The 13772-nt window shown below is 43.1% G+C and overlaps 1 protein-coding gene across 1 annotated transcript in view; it reads left to right on the top strand.

The window, feature by feature from the left end:
• LOC138285684 (carboxypeptidase O-like) overlaps positions 1-6757 on the top strand; it is a 237326-nt gene extending 230569 nt beyond the window's left edge. Inside the window, exons 10-11 of the mRNA XM_069225949.1 lie at positions 3475-3559; positions 6439-6757. Of these exons, the coding sequence (XP_069082050.1) occupies positions 3475-3559; positions 6439-6716 (363 nt within the window). The 3' untranslated portion in view covers positions 6717-6757. The remainder of the gene's footprint in view (positions 1-3474; positions 3560-6438) is intronic.
• Positions 6758-13772: the final 7015 nt, after the last annotated feature.

The following is a 13772-nucleotide window of genomic DNA, read 5'->3' as shown; positions in this document are numbered from 1 at the left end:
CCCTGCCAGCACTACTCTCTACCATAGAGGGCTTTGCACCCTTATCCGGACATCAGGTAAACTGGGACAAAAGCGAAGCACAACCACTATCCCGCGTAACGACGAGAGCCGCAATACATGGTCTCCCATTTAAACGGACCCCGACCCGCCTTAAATACTTAGGAACGTTCATTAATCGAGGCCTGGAACACATGGTCAGGCACAACCTAGATCCTCTTATATCCAGAATGAGGCAGGACCTTGGCAAATGGTCACTACTAGGCCTGTCCATGTGGGGCAGGACACAGGCGGTCAGAATGGTTGCCCTCCGTGCTTCACATATGTATTAGGCATGCTCCCTCTACTGGTACTCCTCTCCTTGCTCTGCTTGATTGACGCATCCATAAGGACCTTCGTCTGGGGCTCCTTACACATAAGGCTGAAACCTGCAACAATATTGGCATGACGATCCTATGGAGGTTTAGACCTACCCTCAGTAGAACAATACTCATTAGCCTTACAACTGTCACAGCTAGCGTACACACTCCCAGATACACCAGACCCCCGCAATGGGTAGCCACAGAGAAACTCCTAAGAGGACAGCATACAGAGATCAGAGGGACATACACTGATCACCCCCCCTTATCTAACCCTATCCTCATGGCCACAAACACAGCATGGCGCAGAGCCCACCGATTACTTGGTATACACCATTTCCTGCATGCCCAGGCCCCTATAGTAGGGAATAAAAGCATAAAAATAGGGGGAAACCTTCTCAGATGGCCCCAATGGTTCGAGGCAGGTATCCATAACATATCTCACATCATAGACGGAAATAGCTTTCGAACCTTTGCCTCTCTTCAGGAAGAGTTCGGCATCCACAGTAACCAAGAGTGGCGATATATGCAGCTTAAGTATTGTATGCGTAGAGTCCTAGGAACCCCCCAGTGGACTCTTAAAACCTCACCCATTGTCACCTAGCTCCAGAAATGGGGCCGACACAGAGGCGTTATGGCTGGTCTATATGCAGAGCTAACAAACCATCTCTATTCGCAGCCTCTTCTTGAACGGCTGCGCTTAAAATGGCAGGACAAACTCGAGATTGCCTATACGGAAGAAGAATGGCGACATTATAGAAGCCCTTGACAGGGGAGTACTCGAAGCCTGCCTGAAATTTTGTCTATTTAAAGTTCTCCAAGAATGGTACTGGACCCCCATTAAACTTCTCGGGGCAGGCTTGATGCCGCACGTGAAATGTTGGCGATGCATAGAATCCCATTGTGATTTACTCCACATCCTATGTCATTGCCCGATGATACAGCCCTTATGGGAAGCGGTACGCCACACCCTGATAGACTTTATACAGATACCAAGCCTGACTCCGCCATCACTTATTCTTTTACACGATATGCGCCTGTACCCTTCCCTATCACGAGCCTATAAACGGTTAATTCATATGGCAATTGCCACAGCCAAAATATGCATACTCCGGCACTGGAGGTCCAGTATTGCCCCTACACCAACAGAATGGATGACAGCCATGTTCCAAACTGCCACCCACAAGCGAGTAATTTATAACCTGCAGGATCAAGTGGCGCTATTCGCGGAAGTCTGGAGTCCCTTCCTGACAAGACCATGAGGCAGCTGGCGGACGGTCGATGAGCGTCAATCGCCCCATCAGAACTCTTCACTCCCCTTCCCACCCACCCTCCCCCTCTCCCGTTTTTTATCTTCTCTCCCCCTTCCTCTCTTTTCTTTTTCTTCTACTCCCTAGATCTTCTGCCTTGACAAACGCTTTGGACCTCGGACTGAGCAATCAGACACCCCTCCTTGTCCTCTTACCCGACCAGTGTCTAACAATCTAATGCATATAAGAAGAACCCATTCTTTAAACAAACCCATTCCAGCTTGCATGCCCCCGTGGGCAATCTTTTGTTCGCTTCTCTACTGGTGCTATCTTTTCTCAGGTGCTGGAACCTTTACCTCATATCATAACAATTTAGGCACATTTGGTACACCGTCCACTCCCACGCGACAATTCACATTAGATGGGGAATAATTGAACAACTCACGCATTAGTCTTGTCAGTCTGGCTCCAAGGCCCTTGGTCCCCTTTATTCATATATCAATTCTCTCCCCAACCTTCTCCCCCCCTCTTAGTTTATAAGACATCTTTATCTTTCTCTCACCCCATGATTAATCTTTCTCTCTGTTCTTCTCTTTCTTTTACATACTTTCTCTTAAAAGTGTATTCACAATCCTTCAACCAATTATCCAGAATATCTGTTAGATTGTATAAATTTATATATCTATTTTGGAATCACTTGCTGTAAAAAATGCTTTGAAAGTATATCTCTATATATTATGTATAACCCTATATTCTTAATAAAACAATTCAAACCAAAAAAAATGATATTTAATAACCATAATATAAACAAAAGGACCAAAAAGGATGTAAAATAGAAGGTTGCTTGAGTTACTCCTGCAGGAGTAGTGGTGAAAAGTATTAGAAGGCAAACGCCTCTAACACGTAAATCATCTGCTTTGAAGTAACACGTTGGCTTGCCCAGTTCTTCTAGTAGTAGTCTTGAAGCGTGTAAACTGTGGACTGGAACGTCACATTTGAAACTTCTTTCTGCTTAAAAAAACTACATCTGACGTTTTGCATATGGACTGGTAAGCAGCAAGGGCAGAAGAAGAGTGCGTGAGTGCTCTGAGTGATTTTTAGTAGCTCTGAATGTCAGTGCAGGTTAGGGTGCACAAGCAGTATGGTCAGTGCAAGAGTTCTCAACCAAGGTGTTTGCCGGTGAAGGGAAGAGAATGTGCATGAATGTTTCTATACTTATGGAAACATAAAGTCTTAAATACTAGCCACACAGCTTGAGCCCTGAATATGGCCCATTATCAATGCCAAAAGCAAATAGCAGCCCAAAACAAAGTCAAGTTGCGCTTAACTGGCCATCAAGGTAGACGAAACAGGATGTCTTCGGTGTTTGTGTTTTTTATGACTCACGGGAGGCAATTTTGTTTGCATGTGGTAGGAGGTAAACTGAAGCAAAGGGTTTTCTCTCCAGTGTTAAGGACTCAACTCGGATCAGTAATGACGTAAATAAGAAAGAGGGGCAAAAAAATAATGGAACTTTGTCATTAGGGAAACAACTTCAAATGCCTCCATCATAGGACAGCAGCCGCAGGGTGCGTCTAAGGAGGAAAGATTGCTCTGTAGTACGACTCAGATGCAACAGGCAAGGGCAAATGCTCACAATACATCGTAAGAAGGTAATCTTCATTGTCATCAAGATGTGTAACATGATAACAGTACAAAAAGTGACTGGAAGTGACCAGTACATGAAGTGGCTGAAACTCAAACTTTTGATGAAAATAAAACATAGATTGATATGAGAAAATAACACTGAAGTACAAATGTACACGTTTGTCCCAGGGTTACGATTTTTTTACCTCGTTACTAACCTAGAAATATATCTTTTTTAACAGTTGAACGTCTCCAAAAATGCCGCTGCTGCGATCCTCTCTAAGCACGGAAAAGAGTATAGAACGGGCTCAGCTTCTCTGATATTATGTAAGTTTCTATGTCGCATGAACAAGTAAAGCACATTTTGTCGATTTCAAAAGGCATGCTGTACTCTTAAACCAGAAATGCAGCTGTGAAAATATTCACTGTACTGCGCAAAAATGGGTATCGCCAACACTTTTGGGCAAAGCTGAAACAGTACATGTAAAGCAATATTTATATTTTGTCTTTTTGTTTAACCTGTAATGTTCGCTGCGTCAGACATTTCAGTTTATCTATCAACCACTCCTCATCTCCTGAGTGACAGTATCTGGTAATGTCCATACAATGTCCTGTCACGAGCAGTTGCTTAGGGCGAAGTGTTTGGAGCTTCACAGCCTCCATATACACGCCCTGTGGTGTTGAGAGCTGAGTCCAGGGTCTCCTAGTTGGGATTAGAAGTGTTTGCGTCCGGTTTCCTTTGGAGATAGAAGCCTTCATCGCACAAGCATGTATCCCTCCGAATCTTGAACCAGCGAAGTGTTCGAACAGCCCAAACCCATCGCCTCCCACCCACACAATGAAGGCCTGGGTAAACAAAGGGTCAGATTGGCATATACTCAGACCTGAAGGATCTTAATGAATCTGCTGCTGAAAAACCCTCTGCTCTTTAAACTGTTCTCCTCGCCCTTTCTACCCAAGCAGAAGTAGTTTTCTCTTCATTATTGTTTGATCGTCTGTTTGGGTAGATCACAGTTTATGTCAAAGTATTGTTTGGCAGACTTTTTGGAGGTTAGGAGTGGTGGCAGTGGCATAGCAGGAGTGACATGGGCTTTAATTGAAGCAAAAAAAATGTTGGGACCTCACAGACAACCAGAATTGAAGCGCAGTACAATAATGATAGCGCAGAGCATGAGCAAAGTACAACTCCACCCCCTTGTATTTTTGAATTTTATAGCAGAGAGTGGGAAATACGCTTAGATTTTGTGAACTTCGTCAAATTCCACAAGTGCCCATTTAAAGCAATACATTCCTGACTTTAAAAACTCTATTTGGCAGGTGTGTGTAGGTGGATCACTTTTTCATCATAACAATTAGTTCTGCTGAATGTCGCAAAGCACCTTATTACGTTGTTTGGGAGTGGAGCAGGTAGCCCACAGATTTCCACCCCCCTTTCAGTTCAATAAATCTCATTTCCGCTTGTTCCTACCCCACGCCCCACCTTCTGATCACATTCTCATCACAATCTGTTTTTGTCTCGAGTTTGATGTGCTGCTGTTCACATAATGTTCTCCACGGGTCCTCTGATTTAGGTACGCTCTCTATCCAACACCACAGATAAAATAAAAATTACTTTGAAGCCCCCTCTCTCTCAAGTAAGCACAGTCATATGCGAAAAGACCAATTACATTAACCTGCCATGCTATCTTCCTGTTATTGAAACCAGTAACCTTCGTGATGCATACAGACCACTGCAGCAGACACTCACCTTCCTGAGCTATCTCACTGGGCTTGGAGCCTGTAACCTGCACGTGAAACACTGTCCGTGGCATGTGCTCAACATTGCTGTCTATTTTCAATTCTGGTTAGGAGTCAAAAATAATGCTCCACAATGCACTTTTCACGACAGTCATCAAGTAGATCACATTTGACATAATTAGTGCCTTGATGGCATTCACCGATGTGATGTCTCATGTGGAATTAGCTGGCGATGAACATCTGATGATCCGCTGGCAGCCAACAGGTATCCATTATAGATCACATAAATCAAACGGGTTCAGTTCCACTGACAGACAATTATCCCAAGAGTGGCTCCATGATAAGCAAAAACTACTGATTCACTCAACAGCAACAGGTGTCCTTACAAATACTCTATAGAGTAAAGGTGACTGCAGTTATTATGTAAACATGTCCCCACAGGATTACATTGATAGACACCATGTATGTGTTCCCATAGATTACAGACATAAGAGATGCAGTTTCACTGATAGCAGGTCTCACTGTATTCGGTAAATACAGATGTAACACTACAATTCCAGTAACATCAAACTAAGCACCTCACAAAGATTCTCTAGACGCGAATTATTGCCCATCCACTGAAACGTAAGACTTACCTTCACAAATATTACATTTCCCCTAAATAAACAAACGTTCCTGCGGAGATTACATGGAAGAAAGAATCTGCTATTCTGCAGCAGTTGTCCTCACAGTTAACATATGATTGCACCACCATTAATGCGAGTAAGGTGCTGTTTTATGCCAGAATAGTTTTATTGCTGTTATTCGTGATGTTATCAGTGATACAATTTGTGACATTATCTTTGAGGTCAGGAGAGGTACATAACGGGGAAGTTTAAATTGTGCTTCGATTTTGGATCGCTAACATGAGTTTTCAGATAATTTCTGTTTTATAACAGAGAATAGTTTATGCTTTTAGAATAAAACCACACAATTCCGTTAACAAAGATTTTCAATGAATTGTGATGATACCCTGCCCAAGCCCGTGTGCGGTGTCCATTCCTTCATTTCCCACTGACAGTGCCTTGCAGCATTGCTCAGATGGAATTTAATACATGGCATGGCCTAAATCACAGTATCAGTGACAGCAACGCCAGATTGGTAAACAGCTTGGCTTCATTTTTGCCTTGTGTCCACCTCTGGTCTAGGTAGTACCTGCCATGCCCAGCAGGCATTGGCACCTGGCATGTGTCAAGTACCCCTGCATGCACGCATTACTCACTTGGAGGCACTGTGGCTGTGCCCATACGTGTCTTAGACTAGATGGTGATAACGCATTGTGTAGAATTTATTGCAAATATGATGGTAAACCTAGAAGATCAACTTGAAATTCTGAAAATGCCATGCATGTGATGAGATGCGACAACTCAATAGATCACAGACAATTATGGAAAGATAATCTCATGGATTATATATTTTTTTCACCACAGATCCGAACTCTGGATCCTCGCGAGACTGGGCTACAGATTTGGGCATACCTTTTTCATACACCTTTGAGCTGAGAGACAAAGGTGTACATGGGTTTGTGTTACCAGAAGATCAGATCCAGCCGACGTGTGAAGAGACCATGGCAGGAATGATGTATATAGTCAACCACGTCAGTGCACCCTATATTGGGAACAGTGCAGTGACCATCATCTCTGTTTCCCGATGGAATAATGTCTTACTAGCTTTTATCCTGAGTTCATCTTGCACACTCTTGTGGTAACCCGACAATCCGTGGTGTTGTTTGTTCAGCAAGTGCATTGTCATCCAAATAAAATGATTTTAAAATAATTCCATACTTAATTTTTTGAAGTTTTGTTACCTACATAGTTTTAAGTTTCCAAAAGTGAGTGGGACACATCCTCAATGAGTATGAATAGCTTATAAAATCCACTTTGAAAAGATTTTTGCCAGAATCGTTCAGCAGCTGTGTTCTGTACAAGTACACAAATCCTTGAAATTCTGTGCGGAAAAGGCTGTACCTCGCTTTTCATGGGCCATGCACACATGAGTGTCAGTGAATGAATGAATGCACACATTTTTATATACACAGATAGCAAGGCAGGCCATTGGCATGACTAGTCTGGCTAGTGTGATCAGGTTGTTTTAGAATTGAAAAACGGAAGACTGTGTGGGCTATGCACACATGAATGTCAGTGAATGAATGAATGCACACATTTTTATATACACAGATAGCAAGGCAGACCATTGGCATGACTAGTCTGGCTAGTGTGATCAGGTTGTTTTAGAATTGAAAAACGGAAGACTTGCCTCAACAGGGCCAGTACATGGTGAGCCACTAGAATAATTGTTAAGATTGACAAATCATGAGTTAAGAATAATTATTTCCTTGTATTTCATACAAGCAAGGTGGTACTATGCTACGAACTAAGAAGTAACGTTTTCGTGGATTTTTAATTCGTCAAATGCTCAACTAGCCCTCGCATTGAGAACATGGTGGGAATCACAACCTGTGCATACTGGAAGAAACTGCACCTTTTAATGATACTGCTGATTTTAAACAGCACAGAAGTATGTCATGATTCATGACGCGCTTTATGGGTGGGCATATCTGATATGTGCAGCAACACCGCACCTATCAGAATTATGAGTTTTGTGATTTTTAGCACATCCAAGACATATTGGCTGAGGTCAATGGTGGCTGCTAGCAGGAAAAGTGGTAGGGCAGTGTGGGGGACAATAATAAAAAAAAAATGAAAAGAAAACTTACCAACCTCATGCCGCCTTGGTATTCTCCAGCTCCCGATGCACAGGTTCCCAGACTTCCCTGCTCCAGTCGCAACACTGCTCTCATGTTGGTATTACCCAGCATGAAAGAAGCACCAGGATTGGGCAGAGTGGGCTGGTTTTATGATCCAACAGGGAGTGGGAGCCTGTGTCTGCTATTATCCATGCAACAGCCTGGAGATATCTAAGTGTGCATGTTGGCTAGGCTGTCCTAAGACATTCGGCCTAACCGACATGCGCACTTTCAGTGCCCTGTTTCCACCACTCCTCCTGCTCCTGTCGAAGGATGGCCACATCCTCAAGATGCGGCTCCAGTTCATTCATATAAAATAAAATAATAATTATATGTTTTTATTTACTGGCTCCAGCGGTGGGGCGGCACTCCTCTACCATAACAAACTGCATCCCCTGTTGACCCATGGAATTTAAAGTGAGAAAAAGGCCCGATTTTGGTGCAATAAACTCATAATAGACTCTACTAATCACTCCTCTGTTATAAAAGCATACGTAACAGTCTCGGTATTTATTAGGTGCCATCCAGAGTCTAAGAAAGCAGTAGAATGCAGTGGAGAAAAAACGGGCGTGGAAAATAGTGCATAATAAATTTAGCACTAGGGATGAGTTCTTCAGTTCTGAAATAGCGCCTGACCTAGATAGTTCTTAGGACGCCCGAAGTCTGTGCAATCATGGAAAAAAATCAACACCAACCAGACTCGGGTAGTAATTCAGTTATAGTATTATAAAAGAGACAACACAAGCCATGCTCACACGATCTTGGGAACCTCTGCTGCACCCCTCATTGCCCTGGAGGAAACACTGCTCTTACTACTGCATTCAAGACAGCAAAACTATAAGTGCAGCAGTGCAATGCCTACACAGGGTGAAGGCGAGGTAGGATACTAGTGGCAAGATAGCAACAAAGGAGCACGAGTGCTAAACAAAGATTGAGAATCTAGCATTTGGTCGTAACGTCGACCCATTAAATGATGTCCCTTATTGCCAACTCAGCACCCAAAAAGAACAGCAATACCAACATTCCTTAAATTGCAGTCTCTCCTTCATGTTTTTGTGCTGCCTGTTCATTCAAGAACACTGCTACGCTGGTACACTGAACCACACTTCCAGGCATGATCAGCATCGTGAATCATGTACATCCAAAACAACCACTGGCAAAGCCAATAGGTCTCATCTATGTGGCAATCCGAGAGCTTTTGGCATTGTCAATGTCATTGTCTTTTAGACATATCTTATGAAGTGGCCTGCTCCTCTCACAGGCCAGCACTGGGAATTCCTTATTATACTTTTAAGATGAAAAAAAGATTGGTGGGCCCACCCGAAACCAGATGTAAGAGTCCAATCTTTGCATGCACATTTTTTTCCAATCAATATGCTAAGCCATGTCAATGAGTCTAGTGGTCATTTATTACTGAAGCTTCAAAAACAACAGCCGAAACGGTAATTGTACCTGGGGGTTTCTCTCTTTTTTTTTGTTTTTTTTATTATTGGAAGGAAACATATAACACATATATTCTTAAGTCATTATACACTGAAAGCTTACAATATAATAGAATATAGGGTGGAAGAGATGAGAAGAAAACATCGCCAAGTTAGATCATACGTAATACAAAACACAAAACCTAGCCGCCCCTCAAATTCTATCTTGGAGTGGTGCCCATTAATTCAAAAGGGGGTGGCCCCGATCATTATGGGCCTGTATCCAAGCCTGAAACAGACCCCATATTGTCTTCCCTTTCCTCCTGGCCTGTCTCCCCTTCCGTTCATACAATGACATCTCCAAGTGATATACAGACAGCAGCCTAGCCAACCATTGTTGCCAGGACGGGGGTCGTAGATCCAGCCATGCTGTTGATATACAGATTCGAAACACTGCCGTGGCTACAAAGATAAACGCTCTATGTGGTCCAGCGATTTCGCCATCAGTCCCAAAGACCATGATCTCAGGTGTAAGGACAAGATCATAGCCCACTACCTCCTTCAACACAGATTGGATACCTTCCCTTGAGGCTTTTAATTCCCCACATGTAGCCATCATATGTATGATATCTGAACCATGCATCCCACATCTTGGACAGTTTGTTCCTGACACACATACCCATTTGGCGAGATGGGCTGGTGTATGATACAGATCAAACATGGTCTTGTAGTGCTGCGCTTGTAAGGAAGATGATAATAGAATAGTGCATCCCAACTCCAGTGATCTCAAAAAGTTGTTACTACCATCTGCCAACTTCTTACTCCACCTCTCCTTGTTCTTTTCTAGATCATCTGCTTGTTCTACCATTAAAATAGGGTAAATTGACCTAATAGTTATGCTGGGCTTAGCCAGAATATCATTCAACAATTGATTACTTTTAAATCCCTGGACCCCCCCTGTTTTTTTCCCTAAAAAGTCCCTTATCTGTAGATATTTGAAGAAGTCCCTTTTCTGTAGACCATACTGTTCCTGTAGATCTCGAAACGTCTTGACCCCCGAGTTGTCAAAAAAGTTTCCTAACCTGGTTATACCTGATGTACACCACTTTGCCATATATTTATCATGAAATATTTCAGGGAGTAGTGGATTCTTCTCGATCATGGTATAATAGTTGTATCTACCAAATCCTTTCTTTTTGTACCATAATCGCCAGCACTTGTGAGCCGCTCCTACGACTTTATACCTAGTTTTCTTATAATATCCAGGCTCATGGTATGTTACCAAACACCCATTGGCTGCAGCTCCTATCTGCAGCTCGTATATATTGGGGCTGTCAGCCTTTATAGCTCCTTCTGTGTCAGGTCCCAATAGCGGGCGCATATGCTGAAAGGCTGCTGCCATTTGATATGATTTCATCTTCGGTAGGGACCACCCACCCCTTTCACGGGGAAGAGACATAAATTTGCTCGATCTCCTACACTTACCATATGCCCATATAAATCTCATGATTATTCTATCAATCTCTTTAAATTTTAAGTTAGTAAAGTTCAATGGTTTAGCACGAAATAGATACAACAACTTCGGGAGGAAGATCATCTTTATCATATTGCATCGCCCTACAATGGTTAAATGTAGGTTATTCCATCTGCATGTATCTTCTCTAAATTTGGCAAGTATAGGATCTATATTTAGATTTACAACTTCATCTACATTTGGTGTAATATTAATACCTAAATATACTGCATGATCCACCCTCCGTGTATCTTTAATATTTGTATATTGATTAGCCAGCAGCTGTGTCTTAGCTCCATTTAGCAGATATCCGGAAAACCTTCCGCATTTTTTCGTCACCACTTCAATCTCTCTCAGTGCTGAATCAGGAGAAGGTGTTAGTATGGCTATATCATCTGCATATGCTAAGACTTTGCTATCCCATCCCTGCCTATGGATTGGTGGAATCTTAAAATTTTCTTCCAATTGTCTCAGCAGAGGATCTATATACAAAGCAAACAGAAGAGGAGAGCATGGGCACCCCTGCCTGGTGCCTCTCCTAATCGAAATAGTCTCAGATTGTCCTCCCATTAGTTGTATTTTCACAGCCGGGGATCTATATAAAGCCCTTACTGCTGTAATAAATTTCTTCCCTAGCCCATAATATTCCATAACGTACCACAAATACTTCCAATTCACCCGATCGAATGCCTTCTCTGCATCCAAAAAAAAACAGCCGCCATAGGCTCTTTTGCAACTTCCGTAGAATCAAAGAGTGCTAGAACTCTCTGGATATGATTGGTTGTATCTCTTCCTGGGATAAACCCATGCTGCCGCGGAGAGACCAACTTTTTAATCACCAATGACAATCGGACTGCCAAGATCTTTGAATATATCTTGGCATCACTATTTATTAATGTGATCGGGCGATATGAGGCTGGATTTAACGGGGGTTTTCCCTTCTTCTGAAATATCACTATATTAGCTAGATCCCAAGATGGGGGGATTTTCCCTCCATTTTGTACCTGAGTATACAGCTCCAACATAACCGGAAGCAGAGGTAGTTTAAAAACTTTATAAAATTCTAGAGGGATCGAATCAGGACCAGTAGCCTTCCATGTGGGCAGGTTGCTCATTGCCATTTCTATTGCTGAGACATCTATCTGTTCTCCAAGGCGTGCCTTGTCACTCTTATCTAGTTTTCCCATCTTAATGGGGTACAAGAACTCTAAAGCATCTTCATCCGAATATGCTGATGTTTCATCGTAAAGTTCCTGATAATATCCATGGAACACCTTTCTGATTCCGCCCACTTCTGATGTTACCCGTCCTTGCCGGTCTGTGATCTCCCTAATTACCCCAGCCGCTGTTTTCTGGGTTGCCCGAATCGCTAGCAGCTGCCCGACGTTTTCTCCAAACTCAAACCCTTGTGCGCGCTGCGTTAAATATTTCTCTGCTGTTTTTTGGGCTGTAGCCTCATTTGCTGTCGCTTTTATTATGGCAACCTCTTCCTGTGCTTTCCTTATATCTACTCCAGCTTCTATAGCTATAGCCAACTGTCTTTCTGCAAACCGCAGCTTCGCTTGGGACTCTATTATTCTCCCTTGAGCCTCCTTCTGCCTTTTAATACTAAAGTTTAATGTTTCTCCACGAATACCAGCTTTCAGAGTGTCCCAAACAATCTCTACTGAGGCTGACCCCTGATTGAACCCCAAGAATTCAGTTATCCACTTACTCATATGCTCACAATATTCTATATAATAAAAGTCCCCTTTGGAATGTCCATCTGCTGACTTTTGGTTCTAACCCATCCAGTTCCACATCCAGCACTAAAGGATTATGATCTGACACCATCCGTGAGTATAACTCAATCCTGGCTTGTTTTAAAAATACAGGGGAGATTAGAAAATAATCAAGTCGTGCTAATTTCACATGAGGAGCCGAGTAATAAGTATATCCGGGGTCGGGTTTGCGCAACTTTACCCAAGCATCCACCAGCCCTAATTCTTGCTGAATAGCACCCATTGCCTTATACACCCGAGGTTTACGCCCTTGATACTTCTCAGTTGTGGGTGCTAATAGATCCTGTAGTCCCTCCCACGAGCCATTAAAGTTAAAGTCACCACATATGATATAGGGAGGGGCCCATCCTGTTAGCTCGATAGCGAGGGTATCAATTACTATCGGATCATCCGTAACTACCCCATATATGGAACATAATGTAAAGCTATTATGGCCGTAGCTACATTCTACTATTACCCATCTTCCACCGGTATCGGCCTTTCGCCGAGTAAATTTTAATTTACTAGTCTGGTCTAGAATCGCCACTCCTTTAGTTCTAGCTTCTTGTTTGGACCAAGCAATTGCCTTCAAACCAAGTGAGCCGAGGATCCCAGAGTTTTAATATTCCACGTGTGTTTCTTGCAGGCAGAAAATATCTGCCTTAAAAGTTTTCAATTCTTCGGCCACTCTCCTTCTTTTATGAGGATCGTTCAGTCCACATATATTGATTGACACAATTCTGAGTCTAGCCATACCCCTTCCTTTTTGTAATTTCAAATCTTTTCTCTTTGAAATCCCTCAGGTTAACATATCTGACTGCACCATCTCTTGAGTTCCCTTTCCTTCCTTTTCCACTTCTTTGCCCCATATCTCTCACCTCCATTAATCGTTTCCTTTCCATTTTCTTCCCCTGATTTGCCCCTATCGCTCCTCCCCCAGCCCCTCCCACTTTCCCCTTCTTCTTCCCATCCCCCCTTCCCTCACCCATGGCCAGTCGCCCTTTACCCCCTCCCTGGTCCCCTCCTTCCCCCACTCTGTTGAGCAATCAGACCCCACATGGCCTGAATGTTGGTGTTGTGCATGCATCGACCTACCCCCACCCACCGGTACCCCGAGTGCCTATGCCTTCCCTATTTCTTCTATACTCTATACATTCACCCCCATCAGGTATTCTTTTGCCTTAATTTCTGACGTGAAGACTCTTACTTTTCCACTCATTATTGTTTTTAGCCTAGCGGGGGCCAACAGATAAGCCTCCCCTCCTTTCTCGAAGAACGGTTTAATAAGCTGCCGGAGCCGCCATCTCCGCTCCACTGTAGCGTG

Source organism: Pleurodeles waltl, chromosome 3_1, assembly GCF_031143425.1.
Source record: "Pleurodeles waltl isolate 20211129_DDA chromosome 3_1, aPleWal1.hap1.20221129, whole genome shotgun sequence".
In the NCBI taxonomy this organism is placed as follows: Eukaryota; Metazoa; Chordata; class Amphibia; order Caudata; family Salamandridae; genus Pleurodeles; species Pleurodeles waltl.
Note: the sequence above shows the minus strand (reverse complement) of the source record. Positions and strands in the feature narration are given on the sequence as shown.